Consider the following 26,227-nt stretch of genomic DNA (forward strand, 5'->3'; position numbering starts at 1 on the left):
ATTCTGTCCCGGTTGCCCCTCTTCCAGGCCAGCTCTCTGCTGTGGCCCGGGAGTGCAGTGGAGGATGGCCCAGGTGCTTGGGCCCTGCACCCCATGGGAGACCAGGAAAAGCACCTGGCTCCTGGCTCCTGCCATCGGATCAGCGTGGTGCGCTGGCCGCAGCGCGCCGTCCGCGGCGGCCATTGGAGGGTGAACCAACGGCAAAGGAAGACCTTTCTCTCTGTCTCTCTCTCTCACTGTCCACTCTGCCTGTCAAAAAATAAAAAAATAAAAAATAAAAGAAATAAAAATAAAAAATCCTTCAGAGTTAGTATGAGGCAGTCTCACAGTACTGAGCACATAGGCATTCTAATTAAAGTGCTTTTCATAGAGTTAATTTATAAGTAAAAGTAGGATAATGTGGAAAAAAATCTCAAAAACTATGTGTGTGTGTCGGGGGGAGGGTATTTTGAGGTGGGTTTGCTTTGTCTGATGTTCCATTATGAAAAAAATGTTTCAGGGCCAGGGATGTGGTGTAGCAGGTAAAGCCATCGTCTGCAGTGCTGGCATCCTATATGGGCACCAATTTCTGATCCAGCTCTCTGCTATGTCCTGTGGAAGACCTGGAAGAAGCTCCTGGCTCCTGGCTCCAGATTGGCATAGCTCTGGCCATTGTGGCCATCTGGGTAGTGAACCAGCGGATGGAAAATCGATCTCTCTTTCTCTCTGCCTCTCTGTAACTCTGCCTTTCAAATAAATAAATAAATCTTAAAAAAAAGAAAAAGAAAAATGTCTCTGCTTGTTTAAAGATTAATAAGAAATTCCTATGATCAACACACTATGCCCTAAGCTATAAAACAATCTCACTGAGTTTTCTACTTTGAGATTCTCCTAACAGTATCCCCTAAAACCAAGAGTTAAAAAAAACTGTTGGGAAAGACATGAATGGAATGGAGACTTGATGCTCCACCACAGAACAAGGAATGACAAAAATAAGAAGGAAGCTATAAAAATAGAGGAGATTTTGTTATAGAAGTGAATCTGAAGGCCGGCGCCGCGGCTCACTAGGCTAATCCTCCACCTAGCGGCGCCGGCACACCGGGTTCTAGTCCCGGTCGGGGTGCCGGATTCTGTCCCGGTTGCCCCTCTTCCAGGCCAGCCCTCTGCTGTGGCCAGGGAGTGCAGTGGAGGATGGCCCAGGTGCTTGGGCCCTGCACCCCATGGGAGACCAGGAAAAGCACCTGGCTCCAGGCTCCTGCCATCGGATCAGCGCGGTGCGCCGGCTGCAGCGGCGGCCATTGGAGGGTGAACCAACGGCAAAGGAAGACCTTTCTCTCTGTCTCTCTCTCTCACTGTCCACTCTGCCTGTCAAAAAAAAAAAAAAAAAAAAAAAGTGAATCTGATATGGACGCAATAACATAAAAATACCCTAGACTAGGAAATTACAAGAAAAGTTTTTCGTTTTTTGGTGGGGGGAAGGATGTCCAATATAGTTTGAGGCATTTAAATGGAAAAAAAATAATGCATTTGGGGCACATATGAAATAACAATGCTTTATGTGCCAAAAATAGTAAACAGGAAGAACATCAATGTTGAAAACAGATCCACTATTAGACTTCCCTCTCCTTCTCTGGACTAAATAACAAAATATTTTCCCATCAATTTTATACACGCATCTACAGATATATGGACAAATATATTAACCCTACAAATATTTTTTAAAGTGATTTTTATATTGTGGTAAATATATATATATAACATTTTATATAATACTTATATATATACATTTAATTTATTAACTCAAGAATACTTTAGCATCCCCAATTTTTTCACAGTCATCAAAAGAGGTATATTTTATAATAAATGTTAAACTAAAAGATTAGAAATGTTCGACTCCTGATTTCCACTCTAGGCTGGAAATACTACCACGTTTTTGTAAGTGATATTTCAATAATTTTTAGTATTTACCTGTGGAGATCTCTTATAGACAGGAACCCCTGTAGGCTGCCCGTGACAATGTGTTCTCCAACTACACACATATCTGATACTTGTTCCTTCAGGATTTGAGACCCCAGATACTTGCCATTTACAGAAAACAGATGTAACGCATTCTTGTCCTGTGAAGAATTGATTAGGAAAACTGAATTATCACAAATAAAAACAGATTTTAAACTGTCAAAGTTATAACTATAACAAAACAATTTCTCGATTTAAGATTTTGGAATAAAAATATGGATGTATTTAACAAGAAACTGTGGGGATAATATTACTAAAGTGATTTCAGATCAGACTGGAAAATAAACACTTAATTCCTACAAAAGAAAAATTAAAATTTCATCCAGCCCCAAAAGCTCCCCAATTCTTAAAACAAAAGAAAAATATTCTCTTAAATTTAAAAGCTTTATCACTGAAAGGAAATAAACATAAAATTCAGTGCTTGTTTACTTATACAATTCCTTCTGCAAAATTTAAGATGGCTAATATTTCTACTTAAGCTTATGAATTCCCACATCGTAAGAAATTATAAGACAAGAGGCATCTCTAAAATATAACAGAAATATAGACCAAGACAGTAGTAGAAGTCTGTCTGATGGCAAAAAATGAACAACCAAATGCTGAATGGAAAAACATCTTTATAATGTTCTTTGGACTGGCTCATTTGACCTGTGTTGGAGGCTGGGTTTTCAGGATCTCCTGGGTTATTTAGTTCTTTTAAGGCTACCTTGGAGTAACCTGAATCCAGCACTCCCCGCCTTGAGCTCCAAAATCCGAAGAGCTGTAACTACACTGCCATGGACCCACCACAAAGTTAACCCAGCCTTGACCCCAGAGGCTTTTTGGGATGTTGAAGGAAGAAAATTCTGAAGATTCCACATCTCATTCTGGCTATCCAAAAATGTTAACTTAGGGCCTTAGGATATTGACGTTCAACCCTACAACCAAATTCTCTTCCCCTGGCCCAGAAGACCCATCTCTGGAGAAGAGAATAAGAACACTGTTATCTGAGTGGCAAAGCTGAGGAACCTCTTAATACACAAGTATTCTCAGCTTTAAAAAAAGAACAGAGAGACAGTGCTTTCAATGGAGTTGAGAGTGAGTCAGAAGTGAGGCATTCAGATGTTGCTGCAGCTACTGCCTCGATCACGGGTGGGATTCTTCACAGGAAGCTAGGATAGGTGATAGGTATGGACAATGACAGTGTGTCAATTTAGGCATAGCCTTATTCTTACACTGTTCTTGCTAATAATTTTATGTTGCAGATAGAGAAAGCTATTCTATGCCTAGGCTTGTATACCAGTAATTTTGATAACCTATGATGTTAGCTGTAATATCTTTTTCTTCCTATCTTGATACCAGTAATGTATACAGAATCTGTAGTTTGAATGTATTTGAATGACTTCCAATATATTTTAGTTCTTTCTGTCTTTTTGATTTGACTCAGAGAAGCATCAATAAGTTTTAAGGATTCCCATGCATTTTAGAAGACCATCACCAACAACTGACATGCAAAGTAACTCATGGAAAGAAATGTAAAGAAAATACTGGGTATTTTGGCTGGAGCATAATAATTAGGGCAGAAAAATAGATATTCTGGTTTTCAAATGTTTGAATTTTAGTAAAGGAAATTTTGATCTGTTGTTTCAGTTTTCAACAGCAGATAAATGTGTAGATAGAGGACCTTATTAAAATCAATTTATTTGGGTATTTTTTTAAAAATACAATGTTCTTTCCTTCCTCACATCCCAAATATAATATGGGAGGGAAAGAAACACTATTGGTAATTCATCCCAACTGCATGAAAATGTTGTATACCTTGAGGCTGGTCTTTTCTTCAATGCTGGAGTAGATGACAATATGTCCTTCCCAAGACAGAGCCACGTTGGGAATGGTCAGGAGCAGTGAACTCTCACAAGGTGGTCGTAAAGTCCTCATGTACTGGCCTTTCTGGATGGTATGTATAATCACAGTGCCATCCTACAAATGGGACATATTTGAAAAATGAGAAAGACAAAGGAAAAGAACAGCAAAAAGTGGGCTGGGTAAAGAAATCTGGAAAAAGAACTTTAAAAACGATTATGAAAACAAAGACACATGCATCTTAAGGAAAAATCCCAACTGTGAAATTTCAAACAGTAATTTATTTCACAGGATGCCCTCTGTTCCTAGCTAAAAGGGGCAGTAAGAACCAAAAACAGAACCCAATCTAAAGTTTTTCTTTTATGTTACTGCACTTTTGCAATGTACCACACATATATCATACATAACTTCTACACTTTTACCAATTGCTCTAGGAAAATGTTTTAGATATAAACATTGCTACTGAATTTGTTGAAAGAATAATTAGTATTTCCTAAAGGAGAAATCTTACCCTTGATCCTGACACTGCCATGTCTAGTTCAGTGCTGATGCCGACACTCAATACTTCATTGGTGTGTCCATAAAGAATCTGAGATGGTTTAGAAGCTAAGCCAGTGGGAACACCTCCCTAATATTAAAACACAAAAGCAAAGGTAAAGGAGTTTTCTGCTATGTACTTTTTAATAAAAGATTGAGATTGAGAGTGAAAGAGAGAGAGAGAGATCTTCCATCCACTGATTCACTTTCCAAATGACCAAAATAGCTAGGGCTGGATTAGGCTGAAGCCAGGAGCTTCTTTCTCATCTCCCATGTGGGTAGCAGGAGCCTAACCACTTGGACAATCTTCTGCTGCTTTCCCAGGCTTTATGTAGGGAGCTAGATCAAAAGTAGAGCAACCAGGACACAAACTGGTGCCCACATGGGATGCTGGCACTGCAGGTGGCAGCTTGACCCACTATGACACAATACCGGCATCTACCTCTTTTTCTTATAACAAGGTTTATACTGTGTTTAAACTTTGTAATCACAAGCTAATATTGCAACCAGTTATCCAGAGTCTATGCATAGAAGTTTCCCCTTGGATTCCTGAACTATTTTCAATAAATTATTCTCAATGCATTATCTGAATGTCTCAATGTTGATTATCTTGGATTTTTTTTTCAGGTTATTTGCCCCTTTTCTGGGAAATTTATTTATTTATTTGTCCCTTTGAAAGGCAGAAAGAGCAAGAGACAGACAGGCAGGAAGACCTAGATCTTTCAACTACTACTTTACTCCCCAAATGCCCACAGTAGCTCAGGCTGAAGCCAGGGGTCCATAATTCAATCCAGTTCACCCATTTGGGAGGCAGGAACCCAACTTTTTGAGCTACCACCATCTGCTGCCTTCTCAGATACGCAACAGCAGAAAGCCAGAATCAGAAGTGGAGTTGGGACTTGACCCCACATACTCTGATATGGGATGCACATGTCTGAAATGGCATCTTAACTGCTGCACTGAATACTATTATTTTCCCTTTTAATATACAGATTTATCCTTCCTTAACATCAAAAAAATTTTTTGTATTGCATCTCTGAATACTTTGTCTTCCATTTATTAGAGGCTCTACCTCAGGGAAATAAACAATTACTAATATTATTTTTTAAGTCTCAGCGATGGATTTATTTGAAAAGGAGAATGGGAGAGATAGAGAGACAGAGAATGATCTTCCATTTGCTGGTTCACTCCCAAAATGACCACAACAGCCAAGTCTGAGTCAGGAACTCCATTTTAGTCTCCCAAATGGGTGGCAGGGGCCCAAGTATTTGGACCATCTGCCATTGCCTTCTCAGGTCATTGGCAGGAAGCTGGATAAGAAGCAGAGCACTCTTATATGGGATGCCAGTGTCTCAAGTGATCTTAACCCACAGCGTCACAAAAACGCCAGCCCCATCTTTGATTTCTATGGCTATACTTCTTTTTCTAACTGCTTTAATCTCCTCCCTGTACCTCCCGCTGTCTTAACCCTTAATCATTTTCATTTGTATTCACTTTATTGTAAAACTTTCCTCTACATAATTAATTTGGTTTGCAACCACATCAAATCTGTTTGTTTCTGCTTTGCTTTTATAAACAGTGCTGGTTCTAATCTCTGTTCAATCCTTTCATAACCTCCCTTTTCACCTTAAACTATTTTATCGTTTCATCTTTGAGCTCCTATTTTATTGAACTACTTGCTAGTCTTATTATTTTCTCTTATTAACTTCATTTTATCACAGGGAATCTATCTTTGAGTTATTTCTTCCAAAAGAAAGTAGATTCTACCTTCATGTCCTTATTTGCTTTGTATATTATTTCTTATACTATGGATTGTCTGAATAGTTGCCATGTTATTTTTTTTATTCATGATTACTCTAGACAACTCTGCCCATTCTTTCTATCTGTTCTAGATAATGTGTATCAATTTCCCTTGATATGCTACTACCTGGAGCAGATTTATTTTTCTTTAAAAATGTCAGTCTGAGTGCTTAGTGTACTCTATCCTTTATTTATTTTCAAAAAGATCTATTTACTATTTATTTATTTATTTATTTGAAAGGTAAAGTTACAGAGAAGGAGGAAGGAAGTGTCAGTCTGAGTGCTTAGTGTATTCTACCCTTTATTTTCAAAAAGATCTATTTATTTATTTGAAAGGCAGAGTTACAGAGAAGGAGGAAGGAAGTAGGGGTGGGAAGTCAAAGAGAGAGAGAGATCTCCCATCTGCTAGTTCACCCCTCAAATGGTTGCAATGGCTAGGGCTGGGCTAGCCAAAGCCAGGATCTAGGAGCTTCATCCAGGTCTCCCATGTGGGTGGCTAAAGTATAAGCACTTGGGCTATCGTCCACTGCTTTCCCAGGTGCATTAGCAGAGAGCTCGATTGGAGTGAGAAGCTAGAACTCCAACCAGCACTAAAATGGGATGCTGATATTGCAGGTGGTGGCTTAACCACTGTGCCACAATGCCAGCACCTATCCTTTAAAACTCATATAATTCCTATATTATTTAAGTAATTCAAGTTATAAAGAAAGATGGATGCTTCCCAAATTCATTTGATAAAATGTTTCATTTCCCAATACTAAACATTATAAAACATTATAAAAAAAGAAAAACAGACCTATTTCACTTAATGTAGAGAAATAATCAAAGTACTAGCAAATAAACAGCTGCAGTAAACTGTGCTGGCAATAGACCATGAATTACATGGGTTTATGTTGGAATTCAAGGATGGTTCAAATCTTGGAAATTTAGGAAATTTCTTTTTTTTTTTTTTTTTTTTTGACAGGCAGAGTGGACAGTGAGAGAGAGAAAGACAGAGAAAAAGGTCTTCCTTTTCCATTGGTTCACTCCCCCAAGTGGCCGCTGCGCTGTGGCCGGTGCACCGTGCTGATCTGAAACCAGGAGCCAGGTGCTTCTCCTGGTCTCCCATAGGGGTGCAGGGCCCAAGGACCTGGGCCATCCTCCACTGTACTCCCAGGCCACAGCAGAGAGCTGGACTGGAAGAGGAGCAACCGGGACATAATCCGGCGCCCTGACCGGGACTAGAACCCGGGGTGCCGGCACTGCAGGCGGAGGATTAGCCTATTGAGCCGTGGCACCAGCTGGAAATTTCTCAACATAATATATTACATAAAGAAAAATGTAGGTTGGGGCCAGTATTGTGGCTGTCACCCACAATTCCAACATCCCATATGATGTCACTTCAAGCTCCGGCTGCTCCACTTCTGATCCAGCTTCCTGCTAATATACCTGGAAAAGCAGCAGAAGATGGCTCAAGTGCTTGGGCCTCTGCTATCTTTGTGGGAAACCCAGATGGAGTTCCTAGCTTCTGGCTTTGGCTTGGCCCAGCCCTAGCTGTTGGGGCCATTTGGGGAATGAACCGGTGCATAGAAGCTCTCTCTCAAGTGCATGCATGTGGATGTCTCTTTCTCTCTCTCTCTCTCCTCTCACTCTCTGTCACTTTGCCTTTCAAATAAATAAATAAATCAAGTCCCGCCTGTTCCACTTCCAATCCAGCTCTCTGCTAGGGCCTGGGAAAGCAGTGGAAAATGGCACAACTGCTTGGGCCCCTGCACCCACATGGGAGACCCAAAGGAGGCTCCTGGCTCCTGGCTTTGGATCAGTGCAGCTCCTGCTGTTGTGGACAATTGGGGAGTGAACCAACAGATGGAAGACCTCTCTCTCTCTGCCTCTCCTTCTCTCTCTGTGTAACTCTGACTTTCAAATAAATAAATCTTTAAAAAAAAAAGTAATGAGAATTAACAGTGAATCTGACAATTAACCCAAGTGATTAAGACAGGATAGACTATAGGAAAAAGATCACAAACTCGCTCAGTTATTCACTGTCAGAGAAAAATCTATTATCTAAGTAGCACTTCAACAGTTTTCTTGGAGTGGTCTAAACAAAGAGATTTAAATGTGTGACTACCTGTTGCGTTATTTGCCATATCATACATGTAGTATCTCTGGAGCCAGAAATCAAATGTATTCCACAGTAATCTGTAGCTAAGCAAGTCACAATATCTGTAAGAAAAAGATAAAATGAAAGTTTCATTTTTCTGGAACAGAACTATTACTACATTAGTTATTCTATCAGAGAGGAAGGCAGGAATGGCACTGGGAAAGAACAACAAGGAAAGAAGCAATGTTAAAATCGCCTAGGAAAGCTTTCTCTGAGGCCACCCTTCTTTGACCATAAGGAATAGATGCTGGGTATGGAGAATGTCTACTAGAATCTTGGGAGGATGTCAGACAGCTTGAAATGGATGCCCAATTAATTCCTATACATTTCTCTGCACTCTCATTCTCATAAAACTTCAACTCCCATTGGGAATTACAAGACTATGGGATATGCATACTCAATAAAAATAGTACATATTATGGACTAAATTTACAATATAAGAAAATCTTTCCTGAATTGCCAACAGCTGAGCTAAGTGAGCTAAGTGACACAGTGGCACAGAATTAGCAGCAGACTGCAATTCCTTTCACTAAGGTGCTTCCTAGAAAAAAAAGCTACTCTTGGGGGCCGATGCTGTAACGCAGTGGATTAAAGCCCTGGCCTGAAGCACTGGCATCCCATATGGGCACCAGTTCTAGTCCCGGCTGCTCCTCTTCCGATCCAGCTCTCTGCTATGGCCTGGGAAGACAGTGGAAGATGGCCCAAGTCTTTGGGCCCCTGCATCCATGTGGGAGACCCGGAAGAAGCTCCTGGCCCCTGGCTTTGGATCGGCGCAGCTCTGACCATTGCAGGCAACTGGGGAGTGAATCAGAGATGGATGGAAGACCTCTCTCTCTCTGTCTCTACCTCTCTCTATAACTCTGCCTTTCAAATAAATAAAACAAATCTTAAAAAAAAAAAGAAACTACTCAGTATTTTATTCTCTTTTTTTTAGTGCACACAAATTTTAGATTATTTATTTTAAACTGAATCAAAAGCCAAAGCTTTAACATTTCTTACACTAAAACAGCAAAGGAGATCATTGCCCAAATCACAGAGACCCTAAGGAGGCTGACTGGTATTATACGCACCATGTGAAAACCCAGCACTCTTAATCTCAGCTTCCTGATTTGTTAAGGAAACTGTCATTTAATCAAGTCCAAATATTCCATTCATTCTTCTTAAACCATTTATAAGGTATGTTTCTCTCTAACATAAATAAAACACACTCTAAGGCAAATTCCTTCTCATCACCTTGTTGACACATGACACCCAGTCAAGCTTGACTTTCAAGGAATTAATGCTCTTTTTCTTTTTTTTAATTTAATAAACTAAGATCTTTAATAATTTTCATATTCTCAAATAAAAGTGTTAAAGTACAACCCATCATGTTATAAAGTATGCATCATATACTTACTATTTCAATAGTGCAATAATCTCTTATACGCATATTTTTCTCAATTTGAAGACCAGTCTTTTCAATATTAATCCCTAATCCTCTAGACACTTCTGACTACTCATTATACTGGAATATACAAACATTACAGTCATTTTAATTACTTCCTTTTTTTCATCTTGCAAGTCATTTAATAGCAATGTATTATTTGGATATTCAAACCCACAGGGTAAATATATGCCAAAAAATATTGTAACGATAGAACAAAAGCCAGAATAGCAGTTAATTCAGAGGAGGATATAAATTAAGGAATCAGAAAGAAGCTTCAATTGTAATTATAATATTCCATTCCTTTAAATATATTAGTGATTCATGAATATTCATTATAAAGTTATTCTTTATTCTTCACATGTATTTTTGTAATCATATTTAAGTTATACAAGTTTCATGTATTTCATATATACAGATTTAGGAACATAGAGACACTTCCATCCCTACCCTCCCCCCTACCTGTACTCCAACCCTTTCTCCTCCTCCCTCTCACATTCCCACTCTTAATTTTTACAAAGATCTATTTTTAGTTTATGTAATAATCAAATAGTTAGTCTTACACTAAGTAAAAGAGTTCAACAAACAGTATGAAGAAAAAAAATACTGTTTCTCAATGGAAGAGACAATTGCTATCAACAATCATCAAATCTCAAAATATCTATTTCACTCCATTACATTTCAGGTGCTCTATTAGATACCTCAGATCAGGGAAAACATATGATATCTGTCTTTTTGGGACTGACTTATTCCACTAAGTATCATGGTTTCCAGTTGCATTCACCTTGTTAAAAAAGACAGGATATCAATTTTTGTTACAGTAGTAGTATTCCATACACCATAATTTCTTTATCAACAGTTGATGGACATCTGGGTTGATTCCTTATCTTAGCTACTGTGAATCATGCTGCAAGGAACATAGGGGTACCAATAAGTCTTTCATATGCTGATTTCTTTTGGTTTGGGTAAATTCTCTACAGTGGGATGGGTGGATCATATGGTATGTCCATACTCAGACTTCTATGGTATCTCTATACTGTCTGCAACAGTGGTTGCACCAGTTTATATTCCCACCACAGTGGACAAGGGTACCTTTTAAACAAAACATCCTCACCAGCATTTGTTGTTTGTTGACTTCTGTATGAGAGCCATTCTAACTGGAGTGAGGTGAAACCTCACTGTGATTTTGATTTGCATTTCCCTGATGGCTGATGGCTAGTGATCTCAAGCATTTTCTCAAGTATCTGTTGGCCATCTGAATGTTCTTTTTGGAAAAATACCTGTTCAAGTCCTTTGCCCATTTTTAAACTGGTTTGTTTTGTTTTTGTTGAATTTCTCAAGCTCTTTTTAGATTCTGGATGTTAATCCTTTATCAGTTGCGTAGCTTGCAAATATTTTCTCCCATTCTGCGGGTTTCCTTGTCATTTTGTTGAGTGTTTCTTTTGCAGTGCAGAAGCTTCTCAGCTTGATGTAATACCATTTGTCAAATTTGGCTTTGATTGCCAGTGCCAATGCCAAGGTATCTTTGCCTATGCCAATGACTTGCAGAGTTTCCCAAATGTTCTCTAGTAATTTGATGGTATCAGGTCACAGATTTAGGTCTTTGATCCATTTTGAGGGGATTTTTGTGGAAGGTGTTAAGTTATGAGTCTGGTGTCAGTCTACTACTGCACATGGAGATCCAGTTTCTTCTCCAGCACCATCTGTTGAGACTGTCCTTGCTCCAGGGATTGCTTTTAGCTCCTCTGTCAAAGATAAGTTGGTTGCAGATGCATGGGTTGATTTCTGGAGTTTCTATTCTGTTACACTGGTCTACATACTCGTTTTTGTGCCAGCACCAACCTGTTTTGATTATAACTGCCCTGTAGTATGTCTTGAAATTAGGTATTGTGATGCCTCTGGCTTTGTTTTTGCTGTTTAAGACTGCATTAGCTATTCAAGGTCTCTTGTGTATCCATATGAATTTTAGGATCATTTTTTCTAGATCTGTGAAGAATGTCATTGGTAGTTTGACTGGGATTGCATGGAATCTGTAAATTGCTTTCAGTAGTATGCACATTTTGATGATGTTGAATCTTCCAATCCATGAATATGGAAGATTTTTCCATTTTTTTGTGTCTTCTTCTATTTCACTCTTTAATGTTTTGTAATTTTCATGGTAGAGATCTTTGACACCCTTGGTTAAATTCATTCCAAGGTATTAAATTTTTTTTGGAGCTACTGTGAATGCGAATGATCTTAAAAGTTCTTTCTCAGCCATGGCACTGTCTGTGTAGACAAAGGCTACTGATTTTTCTGCGTGGATTTTATATCCTGCTACTTTACCAAACTCTTCTGAGTTCCAATAGTCTTTCAGTGGAGTCTTTTGGATACCCTATACATAGAATCATGACATTTGCAAATAAGGATTTTATGATTTTCTCCTTTCCAATTTGTAGCCCTTTGATTTCTTTTTCTTTCCCAATGGCTCTGGCTAAAACTTCCAGGACTATATTAAATAGCAATGGTGCAAGTGGGCATCCTTGTCTCCTTGTCTGGTTCTGGATATTAGGGGGAATGTTTCCAGTTTTCCCCATTCAATCGAATCCTGGCTGTGGGTTTGTCATAAATTGCCTTGTCTCTGTTGAGGAATGTTCCTCTATACCAAATTTGCTTAAGGTTTTTAACATGAAAGGATATTGTATTTTATCAAGTGTTTTTCTGCATCTATTGAGATAACCATACGGTTTTTGTTCTTCGGTTTGATAATGTGATGCATCACATTTATTGATTTGTGAATGTTGAACCATCCCTAACCCCAGGGATAAATTCTACTTTGTCTAAGTGAATGATCTTTCTGATGTGTTGTTGGATTCAATTAGCTAATATTTTGTTGAGGATTTTTGCATCTATGTGCATCAAGGTTATTGGTCTTTAGTTCTCTTTCTCTGTTGTATCTTTTTCTGGCTTAGGAATTAAAGTGATGAAGGCTTCAGATTTTATTCTTATATTAAAGACTGACATACTAAGAAACACCAGGCTAAACAACATCAGCAATTTTACCTTGCTCCAACTTTACTGTTAATATACTAATAGGGCAGTTGATGTTTTACTGACTGACAAATTTTGTTACCATCTTGCCTTAAAAATTCTTGTTCCTGTAAGTCAATTTTTTTTATAGGAGTTATTTATCTACTTAAGAGGCAGTACAGAGAGAGGGAGCGACATAGAGAGAGGTCTTCCATCCATTGGTTCACTCCCCAAAGGGCTGCAACAGCTGGAGCTGGGCTGATCCAAAGCCAGGAGCTAGGAGCTTCTTCTGGGTCTTTCACTTCAGGTGCAGGGGCCCAAGCACTTGAGCTGTGTTCTACTACTTTTCCAGGCTGTTAGCAGAGAGCTGGATCAGAAGTGGAACAGCCGGGATTCGAACCAGCGCCCATATGGGTTGCCAGAACTGCATGCTTAACCCTCTACAACACAGTGCCCGTCCCTGTAAGTCGATTTTTAAAAGACTTAAACATCTTCCACATATCATGAAAATGCACTTAACTTATACTGTCCTTTAATATAGTGCCAGTACATTAGATATTCTTATAGAAAGCATATAAAATTTATGATATTGCACTATCAAAAAGTCTACTCAGCTTCAAAGGTAAATTTTAATACTCTTTACAAGGAACATATATGACTTACAGTTAGAAAAAAAATTAGTTTTCTTTTATAAAAAATGTTCAATGCTTACCCATATGTCTGATATGGTGTGAGATAATTTTGCCTTTTGTAAGTGACATTACTTGGATGCTATTATCCCAGTGTCCAGCACTGAAGAGCAACTTTGCATCATGTGATACTACAAACAGCTTGGAAGTGACCTCCAGCCCTGGAGCAAAAGGACCATTGATACTACGCTGAGTTCTGTAAATACAATTAAATAATATTAGACTTTTCCTTAAAAGGTCACTTGGACCAATAGCAACTGTTTTGAAAAATCTCTCTAAAACAGATATAAAAAATAAGTTCCAAATGTTCTATTTGGAATGTCCATTACTAAATGATAAAAAGACTTTCAGAAAATATATTAATCTTACTTTCTTCATGTTAATTTTTAAAAAATGTTTATTAATTTGTTTATTTGAAAGGCAGAGTAACAGGGAGGAGGAGGAGGAAGTAGAGGAGGAGGAGGAGGATGTGAATAAATTAATTTAGTTGTTCTTCCTGGCAATAAGGTATATGTTGCAGCTGCTTTGGTTTAAATGTTGATTTACTTACTTTGGATTTGTCACAGTTTGATCCTTGATGAATGTGAAGTAATTAGATATGTTTCTGTCATAAGGCAGCCATCCATGTGTTCCAATAACATAATTCATGCTTACTGTTACCTGGAAAGGAACAGATGAAGACTCAAAGAAAGTAGCACAGAATACCCAGATGCACAAGATGTCAGCATTTACTATTGAGAGAATACTGTGGGACAGTGCACTTAAATCAGGAAACTCATTAAGAAAGTTAAATGGGAAAAGCTCTTAATTTTATTTTAAGAAAAGCTGTCAAACACAATCTCTAATAGGATTGGAGGGTGAACCAACGGCAAAGGAAGACCTTTCTCTCTCTCTCTCTCTCTCACTGTCCACTCTGCCTGTCAAAAAAAAAAAAAAGTGTACATAGAAGTTACATTTTTATATTTGGCAAATTTTTTCTACAAAATTTTCTCTACTATTTTAAAAAAGATTTTTTTCTTTTCTTTTTATTAAGTTGTAATGGATATAGTTATAGAGTGAAAAAGTTAAAAATCTACTTACCAGTAACTCAGGGCTGCCTTGAGACATAAAAGAACGTGACTGATTTTTGGGGACAATGGCCTTTAAGAGTGGAATACCGTCACTAATTCCCTATGAAATAAAAGAGGCACAGTGGCTGGATCTGTTCATATCTATTAGGCACAATAACGGACAATTTTTATCTCTTGAAACAAGGATGAATTCTATAACATATAGCACTTTAACTCTATCAAAGTATATAATCAGTCAACGTAAAATGTGGGGAAGGAATTATATACCATATTTGGATGATAAAATTGAAACGAACGAACAGAAAGAAAGAAAGAAAGAAAGAAAGAAAGAAACAAAGACGGGAAGGAAGGAAGGAGGGAAGGAGGGAGGAAAGGAGGGGAGGAGGGAAGGAGGGAAGGAGGGAAGGAGGGAAGGAAGGACGAAATTACTGGCAGTCAAAGATACTGTGCTTTGTATCCTGTTACAGATCCTGTTACTAGGGAGAGCTACTGTTGAAACATGGTGGGTACAGATGGACAAACATGTACTGTATCTGTAGATGGCACTCAAACAATCTCACTAATGAGTACACATAATAAAACAGTTCTATCAACATTATATAATAGAGGTCTGTCAGATTATGGGTAAATAGGGATTTAGGGGTTCCCTTAAGTGCAAGTAAAGAGTTAACACTGCAGAACTAATACTGCTGTCTTTAGAAATGCCTGCTACAAGGTCAACACTTGCCTAGATCTGGGACTCTGCTGGCAGATAAGTTCCTTACAATGATATAAAACTTTCCCTGAATGCTAAGCATGCCTCATTATGCCTAGAAAGTCTGTGCAAACAATACAGTTTATGCTGAACACTTACTTTTCTTCCAGAGTCTAGAATATTGGTATGTGCTAATAAGCACAGCAGTGCTTATATGACCAGCCTCCAATACAACTTTGGATGCTGTGTTTTGAATGAGCATCCTGGATAGATAAAAATGTATTTTCACATTTCATTACAAGGGGAATTAAACATGTACTGAATGACTCCACTGGGAAAGGACTCTTGCAATATGCATGTCCCTGGCTACTTCTGGTTTTGTTTTTTTTTTGTTTGTTTTTTTGTTTGTTTGTTTTTTTCCCCCCGTGTGTCTTTTCTCTTGGCTGATGTTGCTTTGTATCCCTTCACTATAACCAGTGTTAGCCATTAGTACAACTCTTACTTTGAATCCTGTGATTCTTCCTGGCAAATCACTGAACCTGGGTGCTGTTTGGGGAGCCACAACACATCTTAAATCATTTCTGAACTTTGTTTCCATGTGTTTTGAGTTCTAAGCAACTGTCTGAGACACTTCTGGAAAATAAATAACTATCTCAAACAACATGAACCTAGAGAAAGAGTAACAGATTTCCTTATCAAAATATGCTGGGGGGACGGCGCTGTGGTGCAGTGGGTTAAAGCCCTGGCCTGAAGTGCCAACATCCAATATGGGCGCCGGTTCTAGTCCCGGCTGCTCCTCTTCCTATCCAGCTCTGCTATGGCCTGGGAAAGCAGTAGAAGATGCCCAAGTCCTTGGGCCCCTGCACCCACGTGAGAGACCCGGAAGAAGCTCCTGGCTCCTGGCTTTGGATTGGCACAGCTCTGGCCTTTGCGGCCAATTGGGGAGTGAACCAGCGGATGGAAGACCTCTCTCTGTCTCTCCCTCTCTCTGTAACTCTATCTTTCAAATAAATAAAATAAATCTTAAAAAAATATGCTGGAACTTAAAACCATTCATCTTAGTAAAATTCATTATAATGCTATAACAGTTATAAACCTCAACTGATTTTTATATTAAATTCTCCAAAAAAATCTGTATATTTTCCCATGGCATTTCCTATGAATGTAAGAAACACATTACAGTGGTAGTTTAATGCAGGATTTTACAAACTACAGCTTGTGGAACAAATCTAGCCCACTGCCCGTTTTGTAGGTGGTAAGTAAGCTAAGGATGATTTTTACATTTTTAGAATGTTAAATTTAAGTGGTTATATATGTACCTACATAGCACCCTTCACTTTGCCTCAGCCTACAAACCCAGAATATTTACTATCTGGCCTTCAAAGAGAAAGTTTACCAACCCCTGCTATGCTGTATGAGAGAATATTTGTTCTATGCATGTCTCCACAATATTCTGAATAACAATAACATTTTAATTTTCATTTTTCTTTCTGTTCTAATTGTAAGTACATTCATGTACCTCATAACAACATTCTGAATTATTGAAAGTAATTCAATATGTATATTAAAATGTTTGGTTTTTTTCTTAAATCATTTATCTCCATTTTATTTGAAAGGTAGAGATAGAGAAAGATCTCCCATCCACTGGTGCATTCTCCAAATACCCACAAGACCCAAGGCTGGCTGGGCCAGGCAGAAGGCAGCAACAATCCCAGATCTCAATCTGGGTTACCCAGGTGGGGGCAGGGACCCAGGTACACAATTCATCATCTGCTGCCTCCCAGGGTGCACTTTAGCAGAAAACTGCATAGGAAGCAGAGTTGGGACTTGAGTTCAGATACTCTGATATGGGATGCAGGTGCCTCAATTGGCTTCTCAATCCTTATGCCACAAACCCGGCCCACATTTGAATTTTACATTTGAATCTGAATGTACTCTTTCAATTACAGCATTAACTAGTCTTATTTTACCTGGCTATTCCTTCTGATACTATCAATTAATAATATTATTTACTGGGACATATTTTATGCATGAGGAAATATTATATCTAAGAGTTATTAAAATATAATCTCTTTCTACATATAATCTCAATTGTCACAAAAAGCATTTTAAACCAAAGTTTATTTTTCTCTTCTTCTGGAAAACATGAAGTAGAAAAAAGCAAGCCAGTAGAAACAGCTCAGAATACCATTCACCAACAAAGCTTTCAATAAAGTCCATAATAAGATTATTACAGTGTAATTTATTATTACTATTTCCTATAATTACTATTATAACCCTTCCACTATTTACTATAATTACTATTATAACCTTCTTCATGAAAGAATGAAATAAACTTTAAGGTGTATAGAATTCACAGAGCAAACTTCTTGATATTACTGAGTTGCATTTTACCTCTATAAAAAACGACTTGAGTTCAGGGAGGTGTTGAAAGAGGTTTAGGGTTGAAGTGTCCGATTTGGTCTGCTTCTGAATCGCCTCCTCTGCTGACAGTCTAGGAGGGTGTGGTTCCTTCAAAATAATTTTAAGGAAAAATAATTCCACAATTATATTACAACATCTCTTGCTAGGTTCCTTCACATACACTGGGCTGCAGCAATAATGGGTTACATACCATGCACTGTTCCCAACTCTGTACTATTCCCTCCTCAGTCACTACCCCACCTCTTCCAGTCCATGGAAACCCAGTTCTACGGTAAAGTTTTTCCTACCGATCTCTCTCCTGAATTTCTAGGTCAGAATTAATTATTCTCTTCTGTTTTTCCCTTGGTGAATTATTTAGTACTCATTTCTTTCTATATCAGATTACAAATGGTTGCTATGGTCTGTCTTCTCCAGTGAGGCTATATTTTCAAAGAAAGAATTTACTGATTTACATGAAAGGCAGAGAGAGAAATAGATAGGTAGATAGACAGATACATACATACATGCATGCATGCATAGATACAGAGAGAGAGAGAGCGCGCGAGAGCGAGAGCGAGCGAGCTACATCTGCAGGTTCTCTCCCCAGATGCCTTTAAAGCTGGGAGCTGAAGCCAAGAACATAACCACAGTCTCCTACATAGGAGGCAGGAACCTGAATTCTTGAGGCATTTCCTCTGACTCCCAGAGTCTGCACTATCAGAAAGCAGGAGTCAGGAGCTGGAGCTGGGAATCAAGTCCAGGCAGTTCAGCGTGGCATGCCAGAATCTTAACCTGTGTTTTAACCACTAGGCCAAATGTCCCCCCTAGGCTATAGTTTATCTTTTTATTTTAAGATTTATTTATTTATTTGAAATTCAATAAATAAATAAAGAAGAAGAAACACACAGAGAGAGGTCTTCAATTTGCTAGTTCACTTCTCATGTGGCCACAACTGCCAGGGCTGAGCCAGGCCAAAGCCAGGAGCCAGGTACTTCATCTAGGGCTCCCACATATGTGGCAGGGGCCCAGATACTCAGGCAATCTTCAGCTGCTTTTCCCAGGCTATTAACAGGGAACTGGATGGAAAGTGGAGCAGCTAGGACACAAACCAGTACCCATGTAGGATGCTAGTATCATGGGCAGTGGTTTTACCCACTATACCACAACACTGGCCCCTACAGTTTATCTTAAAACCATATATAAGGGGCTGCTGCTGTGGTGTTGCAGGTAAAGGCACTGCCTGCAGTACTAGCATCCCATATGGGCGGTGGTTCGAGACCCAACTGTTCCACTTCCAATCCAGCTCTGTTATGGTTTGGGAAAGTAGTAGAAGATGGCCCAAGTGCTTGGGCCCCTGCATCTGTGTGGGAGACCCAGAAGAAGCTCCTGGCTCCTGGCTTTGGATTGGCCCACCTCTGCCTGCTGTGGCCATTTGGGGAGTGAACCAGCGGATGGAAGATTCTCTCTCTGCCTCTGCCTCTGTGTAACTCTGCCTTTCAAATAAAATAAAATAAATATTTTTTTAAAAAAACCATATATAAACCATACTTATTTCTGGATTTTCTACACCTAGAACACTATTGGAAACATGGTAGATGCTTAATAAATGTTTTTTAAAAACTAAATGCAGTATTCAAAATTTACAATTTGGTTGAATCTTTAATTCCTGCAACAAGATTGAAACATCAACATTATCAGAATCAAACTACAGATAATGTGCATACTTTTCAAATAAATTATTAATCCCTCTTAACTTTCATGTCAGAGACACAGAATAATATCTGAATTCTTATACATATATGAAAAAAATGACAAATACAGTTAAAGACACAGAATGCAGAATATAATTCTGTCTAAAGGGATTTTTTCATCTCTATCACAAAGTATTACATTGCAAGTAACAGTTATGAGAGCTTAAGTATTTAAATGTTCAGCTCGAAATAAGTATTATTTACTTTATATGTTTAAAAGATTTATTTTATTTATTTGAAAGGCAGAATTCAGGAAGGAGAGAGAGAGAGAGAGAGAATCTTCCATCTGCTGGCTCATTCCCCAAATGGCTGCCAAAGGCCAGGGCTGGGCCAGGCTGAAGCCAGGAGCCTGGAACACCATCTGGGTTTCCCCTGTGGGTGGCAGGTGCCGAAATACTTGGACCATCTTCTTCTGCTTTCCTAGGCACATTAGCAGAGAGCAGGATTGGAAGTGTAGCAGCTGGGACATGAACCAGCTTTTATGGAATGCTGGCATCACAGATGGCACCTTAATCTGCTACACCACTTTATTTTAAATTAAGGGCTGATTTTTATATATTTTTTAAGTAAGTAAAAACTAATTGGGCCGCCGCTGTGGCTCAATAGGCTAATCCTCCGCCCGCGGCGCCGGCACACCGGGTTCTAGTCCCGGTCGGGGCACTGGATTCTGTCCCAGTTGCCCCTCTTCCAGGCCAGCTCTCTGCTGTGGCCAGGGAGTACAGTGGAGGATGGCCCAAGTCCTTGGGCCCTGCACCTGCATGGGAGACCAGGAGAAGCACCTGGCTTCTGCCTTCGGATCAGCACGGTGCGCCAGCCGCAGCGCGCTGGCCGCAGTGGCCATTGGAGGATGAACCAACGGTAAAAGAAAGACCTTTCTCTCTGTCTCTCTCTCTCACTGTCCACTCTGCCTGTCAAAAAATAAAAAATAAAAAAAAATTAAAAAATTAAAAAAACTAATTAGCATACTCTTGCAAAACAGAGCTGTATTACATGTTCTACTTTATTCTTTTACTTTTGCCTTCTGACTGTACCAGAAGTTACATCACAAGCTAGGGCTTAGACATACTACTGCTGTAATAGTTGTGGAGATTTCAATTCAAGAAGTATTTTTATTGTATACATGCTATGTGCAAGAAATATACAAAGATGATTAAGAGAAGGCTGCTGCCTTTAATATATTTATAATTAACTGAGGCAAACTGATAAATATAGAGAATTATGGCAGAAAGTGACAATATAAAGGCCTACAAGAACAAAGAAAAGACATCTAGTTTAACAGAATGCCTTTTTTTCCCAATATGAACAATCATTTAAATGTATTTAGTTTTAAGTCATAATATTTTTTCTAAATTCTACATTATAATTCTGAAATAAGATTTTTAAACAGTTAAAATCCTTAAAAATACTGTTAGTCCTATTCCTTAGTTATTCAATTCTAAACTGAGTTGTCCATAACTTATATGATTTACCTTTAACAGCTGACAAGGAGTTTGCCCAAAATTATTAATCATTCCTTCTAAGGCTTTTCTTTCCTTCTCATCTGTCAAGGCATCCAGATCTACAGCTCCTAAAACCAGAAGAAACAATCAACTCAGTCTAGAGTGAAAACAAATCAGCAAACCATATCATTCATTAATACATGAGACACTAGTTACTATATTTTCAATAAAATTATTCTCTTCTCCAACCTGTAAAAACACTATGAAGAGGTAATTCTTTTTAAAATAGCAAATCTCCAAACATCAAATATATATAAATTTCATCCATTCCTTAGAGCTAAAATGTTTTTATATTAAAAAATTTTAATGTATATATTTATTTGATATAGAGCGAGAAAAAGACAGAGAGAGAGAGAGAGAGAGAGAGAGAAACACAAGATCTCATCCAGTGGTTCACTCTCTTAAACACACACAGTGGCCAAGAGAGCTGGAAACTCAATCCCACTCTCCCACATGAGTGGCAGGAGCCCAGCTACTGTAGCCATCACTGCTACCTCTGTGGATTCCTGGTACTCTGATATGGTATGCAGGTGTACTGACCAGTATCTTTACCACTAGGCCAAATGCCCGCCTCTAAAATATTTTAAACAATTAAATGCTAACTGGTACTCCTTAAAGTTTCATTTGGGAAAATACAAAAATAAAAGTTATACTTAAAATACAATTAATTGTCTTCTTCATGACAGGCAAGCCTCAAATTATAGTAGTAACTAACCTCTCAAAGATACAAAAAATTTTTTTGAAACAGGTTTTACATTCTTTTTAAAGATTTATTTTATTTATTTGAAAGAGCCACAGAGAGAGGTAGACAGAGACAGAGACAGAGACAGAGACAGAGACAGAGACAGAGAGAGAGAGAGGTCTTCCATCTGCTGGTTCATGCCCCATATGGCCACAGTTGAGCTGATATAAAGCCAGGAGCCAGAAGCTTCTTGCAGGTCTCCTACATAGGTGCAGCAGCCTAAGGACTTGGGCCATTCCTCCAATGCTTTCCCAGGTGCATTAGCAGGGAGCTGGATCTGAAGTGGAACAGCTGGGACTCAAATTGGTGCCCATATGGGATGCTGGCGTCCCAGAAAGCAGCTTAACCCACTATGCCACAATGCCAGCTCCCTAACTGATCATACTTCAGCCATATCTAATGATGGTTGCACAGTTAGTAATTAGCCACAGTAGTTAGGTCCATGCTCTTAACACCCAAGCAATAGTACCTCCCTACAAACTGATTTCCTGAATGGACATGGCATGGTAAATATATGCTTGTTTATTTATCAAAAATCACATTAGCTCTGCTTAAATTCATATAACTTCACACTAGTCATAACCTTAGAAGTGGAAAAAAGAGAGCTACTTTTAAAAACCACCACAAAAAGTTCTTGATACTGAGCTAAATGTCACTTTATTTATCATTTGAAGAATTTATCTGTAATCCTGAAGGCTTTCTTTCAAAATCTGCTAAAAGTTTGCAATAAAATAGATAGTGCCCCTTCACTGAAAATTTAATCTTGAATATTCATTATAGGACCCAACTGAATGGAAACCTATTCCAGAGATCAGAAATCAGAAACTCCTATGACACTAATAATTGACATTTATAATTAGTTTGCATATATTTATTTGCTACTAATCCAAAAAAGTAGCAGATTCTTAATCTCTCAAACAGAATGCTGTTTCTTAAGATAGTCTTTCTCATTTTGAATAGTTCAAAACACTATATATAAACACATATTAAACAGTTTCTGTCAAAGTAATGCAAGAGGGGTGGGTGTCTGGCCCAGTGATTGTGATGCCGGAGTTCAAACTTTGGCTCTGATTCCAGCTTCCTGCTAACGGGCATCCTGTGATGGAACAGGTCGTGATAAGAATAGTTTGGTCCTTGCTATCCACATGGAAGTTTACTAAGTTCCTGGCTCCTGGCTTCTACCGGGCACAACCCAGGGCACTGTGGACATCTGGGGATACACCAGCAGATGATAGCTGTCTGTCTTCCCCTCTCTCGGTTTCCTTCATTTTTTGTATCTCCCTGCCTCCCAAGTAAATTTTTTCTTATAAATACTTTTATTTATATATTTGAGAGGTAGAGCTAGAGACAGAGAGAAAGGTCTTCCATCTGCTGGTTCACTCCCCAAATGGCCACAATAGCCAGAGCTGAGCTGATCAGGAGCCAGGAGCATCTTCTGGGTCTCCCATGCGCGTACAGGGGCCCAAGTACTTGGGCCATCTTTCACTGCTTTCCTAGGCCATAGGCAAAGAGCTGGATCGGAAGAGGAGAAGCCGGGACATAAACTAGTGCCCATATGGGATGCCAGAACCTCAGGCAAAGGCTTTGCCTACTACCGCAGTACTGCCCCTCCCCTCAAATAAATTTTAAAAATAAAAATCGTGCAAGAAAAGTATATAGGTTTATACCTTCATAACTACAGTAATAGAAAACATTGAGTGCCTCCACTGCCGCTGGACCTCTCTGTTTATAGCCAAAAATTAGATCTATCCATTCATGAAGATGAGCAGAAACATATTCAGACTCCTAAAAAGAGAACACATTTAAGAATCAATAGAGATACTTTCCAACTACAGTGTAAATTCAGGTACTTAAAAAAAAATAAAAGCAAAAGAAACACTTCCATGTACAAATCTATATTGCTATAAATAAATTCTTAAAAACCATGTTAAATATTTATTCAATATCTACTACATATATTGACTATTCATACCTACTATGACATGGGTATCTTATTTATTAATATTGACATAGTCACTTCCTAAAGTAATAGGTGAAAAAAATAACACAATCTAATAACAGCTGAATATCAACAACTACAGAGTTAATAACTGTGAAATGCATCTTTGTGGTAAATTTCAGTTGAGATAGCTGTCCAGAAATTTTCAGTTTAAGAAAAAAGAAAGGGATATACATTTGATACAGCAGTTAAGACGCTGCTCAGGATTCCTGTATCCTGTATCGGAGTGTCGGGGTTAGAGTCCCAGCTCCACTTCCCACTAATGTGCACTCTGAGAGGCAGCAAGTGATGGCTTAAGTACTTGGGTCCCTGTCACCACATGGAAGACATGGATTGAACTCTGGGTTTTTGATTTCCACCTGGCCCAATCTTGACAGTTCCAGAAATTTTGGAAATAAATCAGTGGATGGATGATATCTCACTGTCTGTCTCTCTGCCTTTTAAGTAAATATAAATAAATAAATTTAAAAAGGAAAAGAAAATAAACAATTCAAGGAAACTATGAAACCATATTGGAGTAGAAAAAATAGCTTCAAATACTATCCCTCATAAAACAGGCTCAAGAGGTGGATTAGGTGGCAGGCAGAGCCTTGAGCATTCTGTTAGTGTTGGCTTGAAAGACAGTGAGGAACTTGGTATTGGAGATGGGGGGAAAAGGGACTCATGGTTTAGATATGTGAAATATAGAACAGGTACTGAACGAACTCATGGACTTAGGTGTGGAGACATACCAACAGAAGTATGACAGGGCCAACTGACTACTTTTAGCTACCTATCATAAAGTGTAGGAGGATAAGATGGGTTAAAAAATGAACTACCTGATTTTAAAACACAATTAAAAGAAAATAAAAAGGAGCCAGACCTTGTTGACTGAAAACTATTTTTTAGTTTTGAACATAGAAAAGATGTTTGAAATAAGAAACAGTCAAGAAAATAACTGAATTAGAACATCACCCTTAAAATATGGCCCTAGATGAAAGTTTAGTTCAAGGGTTGGCTATGAAACGACTTGTTGAAACCTCCTAAGAATTAAATTGCCTCACAGGCCCACTCAACTAGAAAACAGAAAGGTTTAAGGGCATTTTTTCCAAAGTAGCCTCCCATCTAGTCCAGAGTAGAGGAGACTGTTTTGTAAAGTAGTATCCAGTAGAGTTGATAAACGAGAAGTCTGAAAAGGAATTATACTAGTTCAGACTAAAAGAAACTGTTCAGTGCCGGCGCCGCGGCTCACTAGGCTAATCCTCCACCTTGCAGTGCCGGCATACCGGGTTCTAGTCCTGGTCGGGGCACCGGATTCTGTCCCGGTTGCCCCTCTTTCAGGCCAGCTCTCTGCTGTGGCCAGGGAGTGCAGTGGAGGATGGCCCAAATGCTTGGGCTCTGCACCCCTTGGGAGACCAGGAGAAGCACCTGGCTCCTGCCATTGGATCAGCGCGGTGCGCAGGCCGCAGCGCACTGGCAGCGGCGGCCATTGGAGGGTGAACCAACGGCAAAAAGGAAGACCTTTCTCTCTGTCTCTCTCACGGTCCACTCTGCCTGTTAAAAAAAAAAAAAAAAAAAAAAGAAAGAAAGAAAGAAACTGTTCACAAAAAGAAGAGAAACCTTTGGCTTCCAACTTACTAGGGTTAGGAAAGAAGTTGACAAAAGAAACTGATGCAAACAAAGGTCTTTTCCTTCAAAATAAAGAATTAGAGAGGAAGTCCAAAACTCAAAGGTAGAACCAAAAGTCATTAAGAACCACTTCTGGGGCAGGCATTGTGGCATGGTGGGTTAAGCTACTGTCTGCAACGCCGGCATCACAGGTGGGCGCCAATTTGAGAGTCTTGGCTGCTCCACTTGTGATTCAGCTTCCTGCTAATGCACCTGGGAAAACGGCAAAAGATAGTCCAAGTCCTTGAGCTCCTGCCACCCATGTGGGAGACCCAGGTAAAGCTCTTGGGCTGTTGTACTCATTTGGGGAGTTCATTTGGGGAGTGAACCCAGTAGATGGAAGATCACTGTCCCTCCTTCTTTCTTTATAACACTGCCTTGCAAACAATACATAAATTGTTAAAAAAAAAAAAAACACTCTCAGGGAATAGGTCAGAACCCTAACAAAATATGTGACAACACGGCTGTACAGCCATTCTAAACTGATAGAAACCAGTGACTACTAGGAGCCTCCTGTTTTTTTTTTTTTTTTTTTTTTTTTTTTTTTTTTTTTGACAGGCAGAGTGGACAGTGAGAGAGAGAGACAGAGAGAAAGGTCTTCCTTTGCTGTTGGTTCACCCTCCAATGGCCGCCGCGGCCGGCGCGCTGTGGCCGGCGCACCGCGCAGATCCGATGGCAGGAGCCAGGAGCCAGGTGCTTTTCCTGGTCTCCCATGGGGTGCAGGGCCCAAGCACCTGGGCCATCCTCCACTGCACTCCCTGGCCACAGCAGAGAGCTGGCCTGGAAGAGGGGCAACCGGGACAGAATCCGGCGCCCCGACCGGGACTAGAACCCGGTGTGCCGGCGCCACTAGGCGGAGGATTAGCCTAGTGAGCCGCGGCGCCGGCCGGAGCCTCCTGTTTTGAATGAAGGAGTGACTACCACGGTTCTCCTATTCTGTCTCATCTGTTTTGTGGTACATGGCGGCAGATTACTTGTCTCTTTACT

General features: G+C 39.3%; 1 protein-coding gene across 19 annotated transcripts in view; it reads right to left on the minus strand.

Annotated features, from left to right (window-relative positions):
* NBEAL1 (neurobeachin like 1) overlaps positions 1-26,227 on the minus strand; it is a 197,675-nt gene that overhangs the window by 7,440 nt on the left and 164,008 nt on the right. For 16 of the 19 annotated variants that reach the window (XM_089330021.1, XM_051849252.3, XM_089330031.1 and 13 more), the window contains 10 exons: positions 23,262-23,379; positions 20,823-20,920; positions 17,594-17,710; positions 14,516-14,605; positions 13,986-14,095; positions 13,459-13,631; positions 8,282-8,376; positions 4,349-4,465; positions 3,793-3,954; positions 1,948-2,096 (listed from right to left, as the gene is read on the minus strand). In XM_089330021.1, coding sequence (XP_089186147.1) covers positions 1,948-2,096; positions 3,793-3,954; positions 4,349-4,465; positions 8,282-8,376; positions 13,459-13,631; positions 13,986-14,095; positions 14,516-14,605; positions 17,594-17,710; positions 20,823-20,920; positions 23,262-23,379 — 1,229 coding nt within the window. Of the gene's footprint in view, positions 1-1,947; positions 2,097-3,792; positions 3,955-4,348; positions 4,466-8,281; positions 8,377-13,458; positions 13,632-13,985; positions 14,096-14,515; positions 14,606-17,593; positions 17,711-20,822; positions 20,921-23,261; positions 23,380-26,227 lie in introns of those variants that run through there. The other 3 variants (XR_016231936.1, XR_016231935.1, XR_016231937.1) reach the window with 3 other exon arrangements.

The sequence above is a fragment of the Oryctolagus cuniculus genome, chromosome 3 (assembly GCF_051225735.1).
Source record: "Oryctolagus cuniculus isolate XC-2025 breed Fujian yellow rabbit chromosome 3, ASM5122573v1, whole genome shotgun sequence".
Taxonomy (NCBI): Eukaryota; Metazoa; Chordata; class Mammalia; order Lagomorpha; family Leporidae; genus Oryctolagus; species Oryctolagus cuniculus.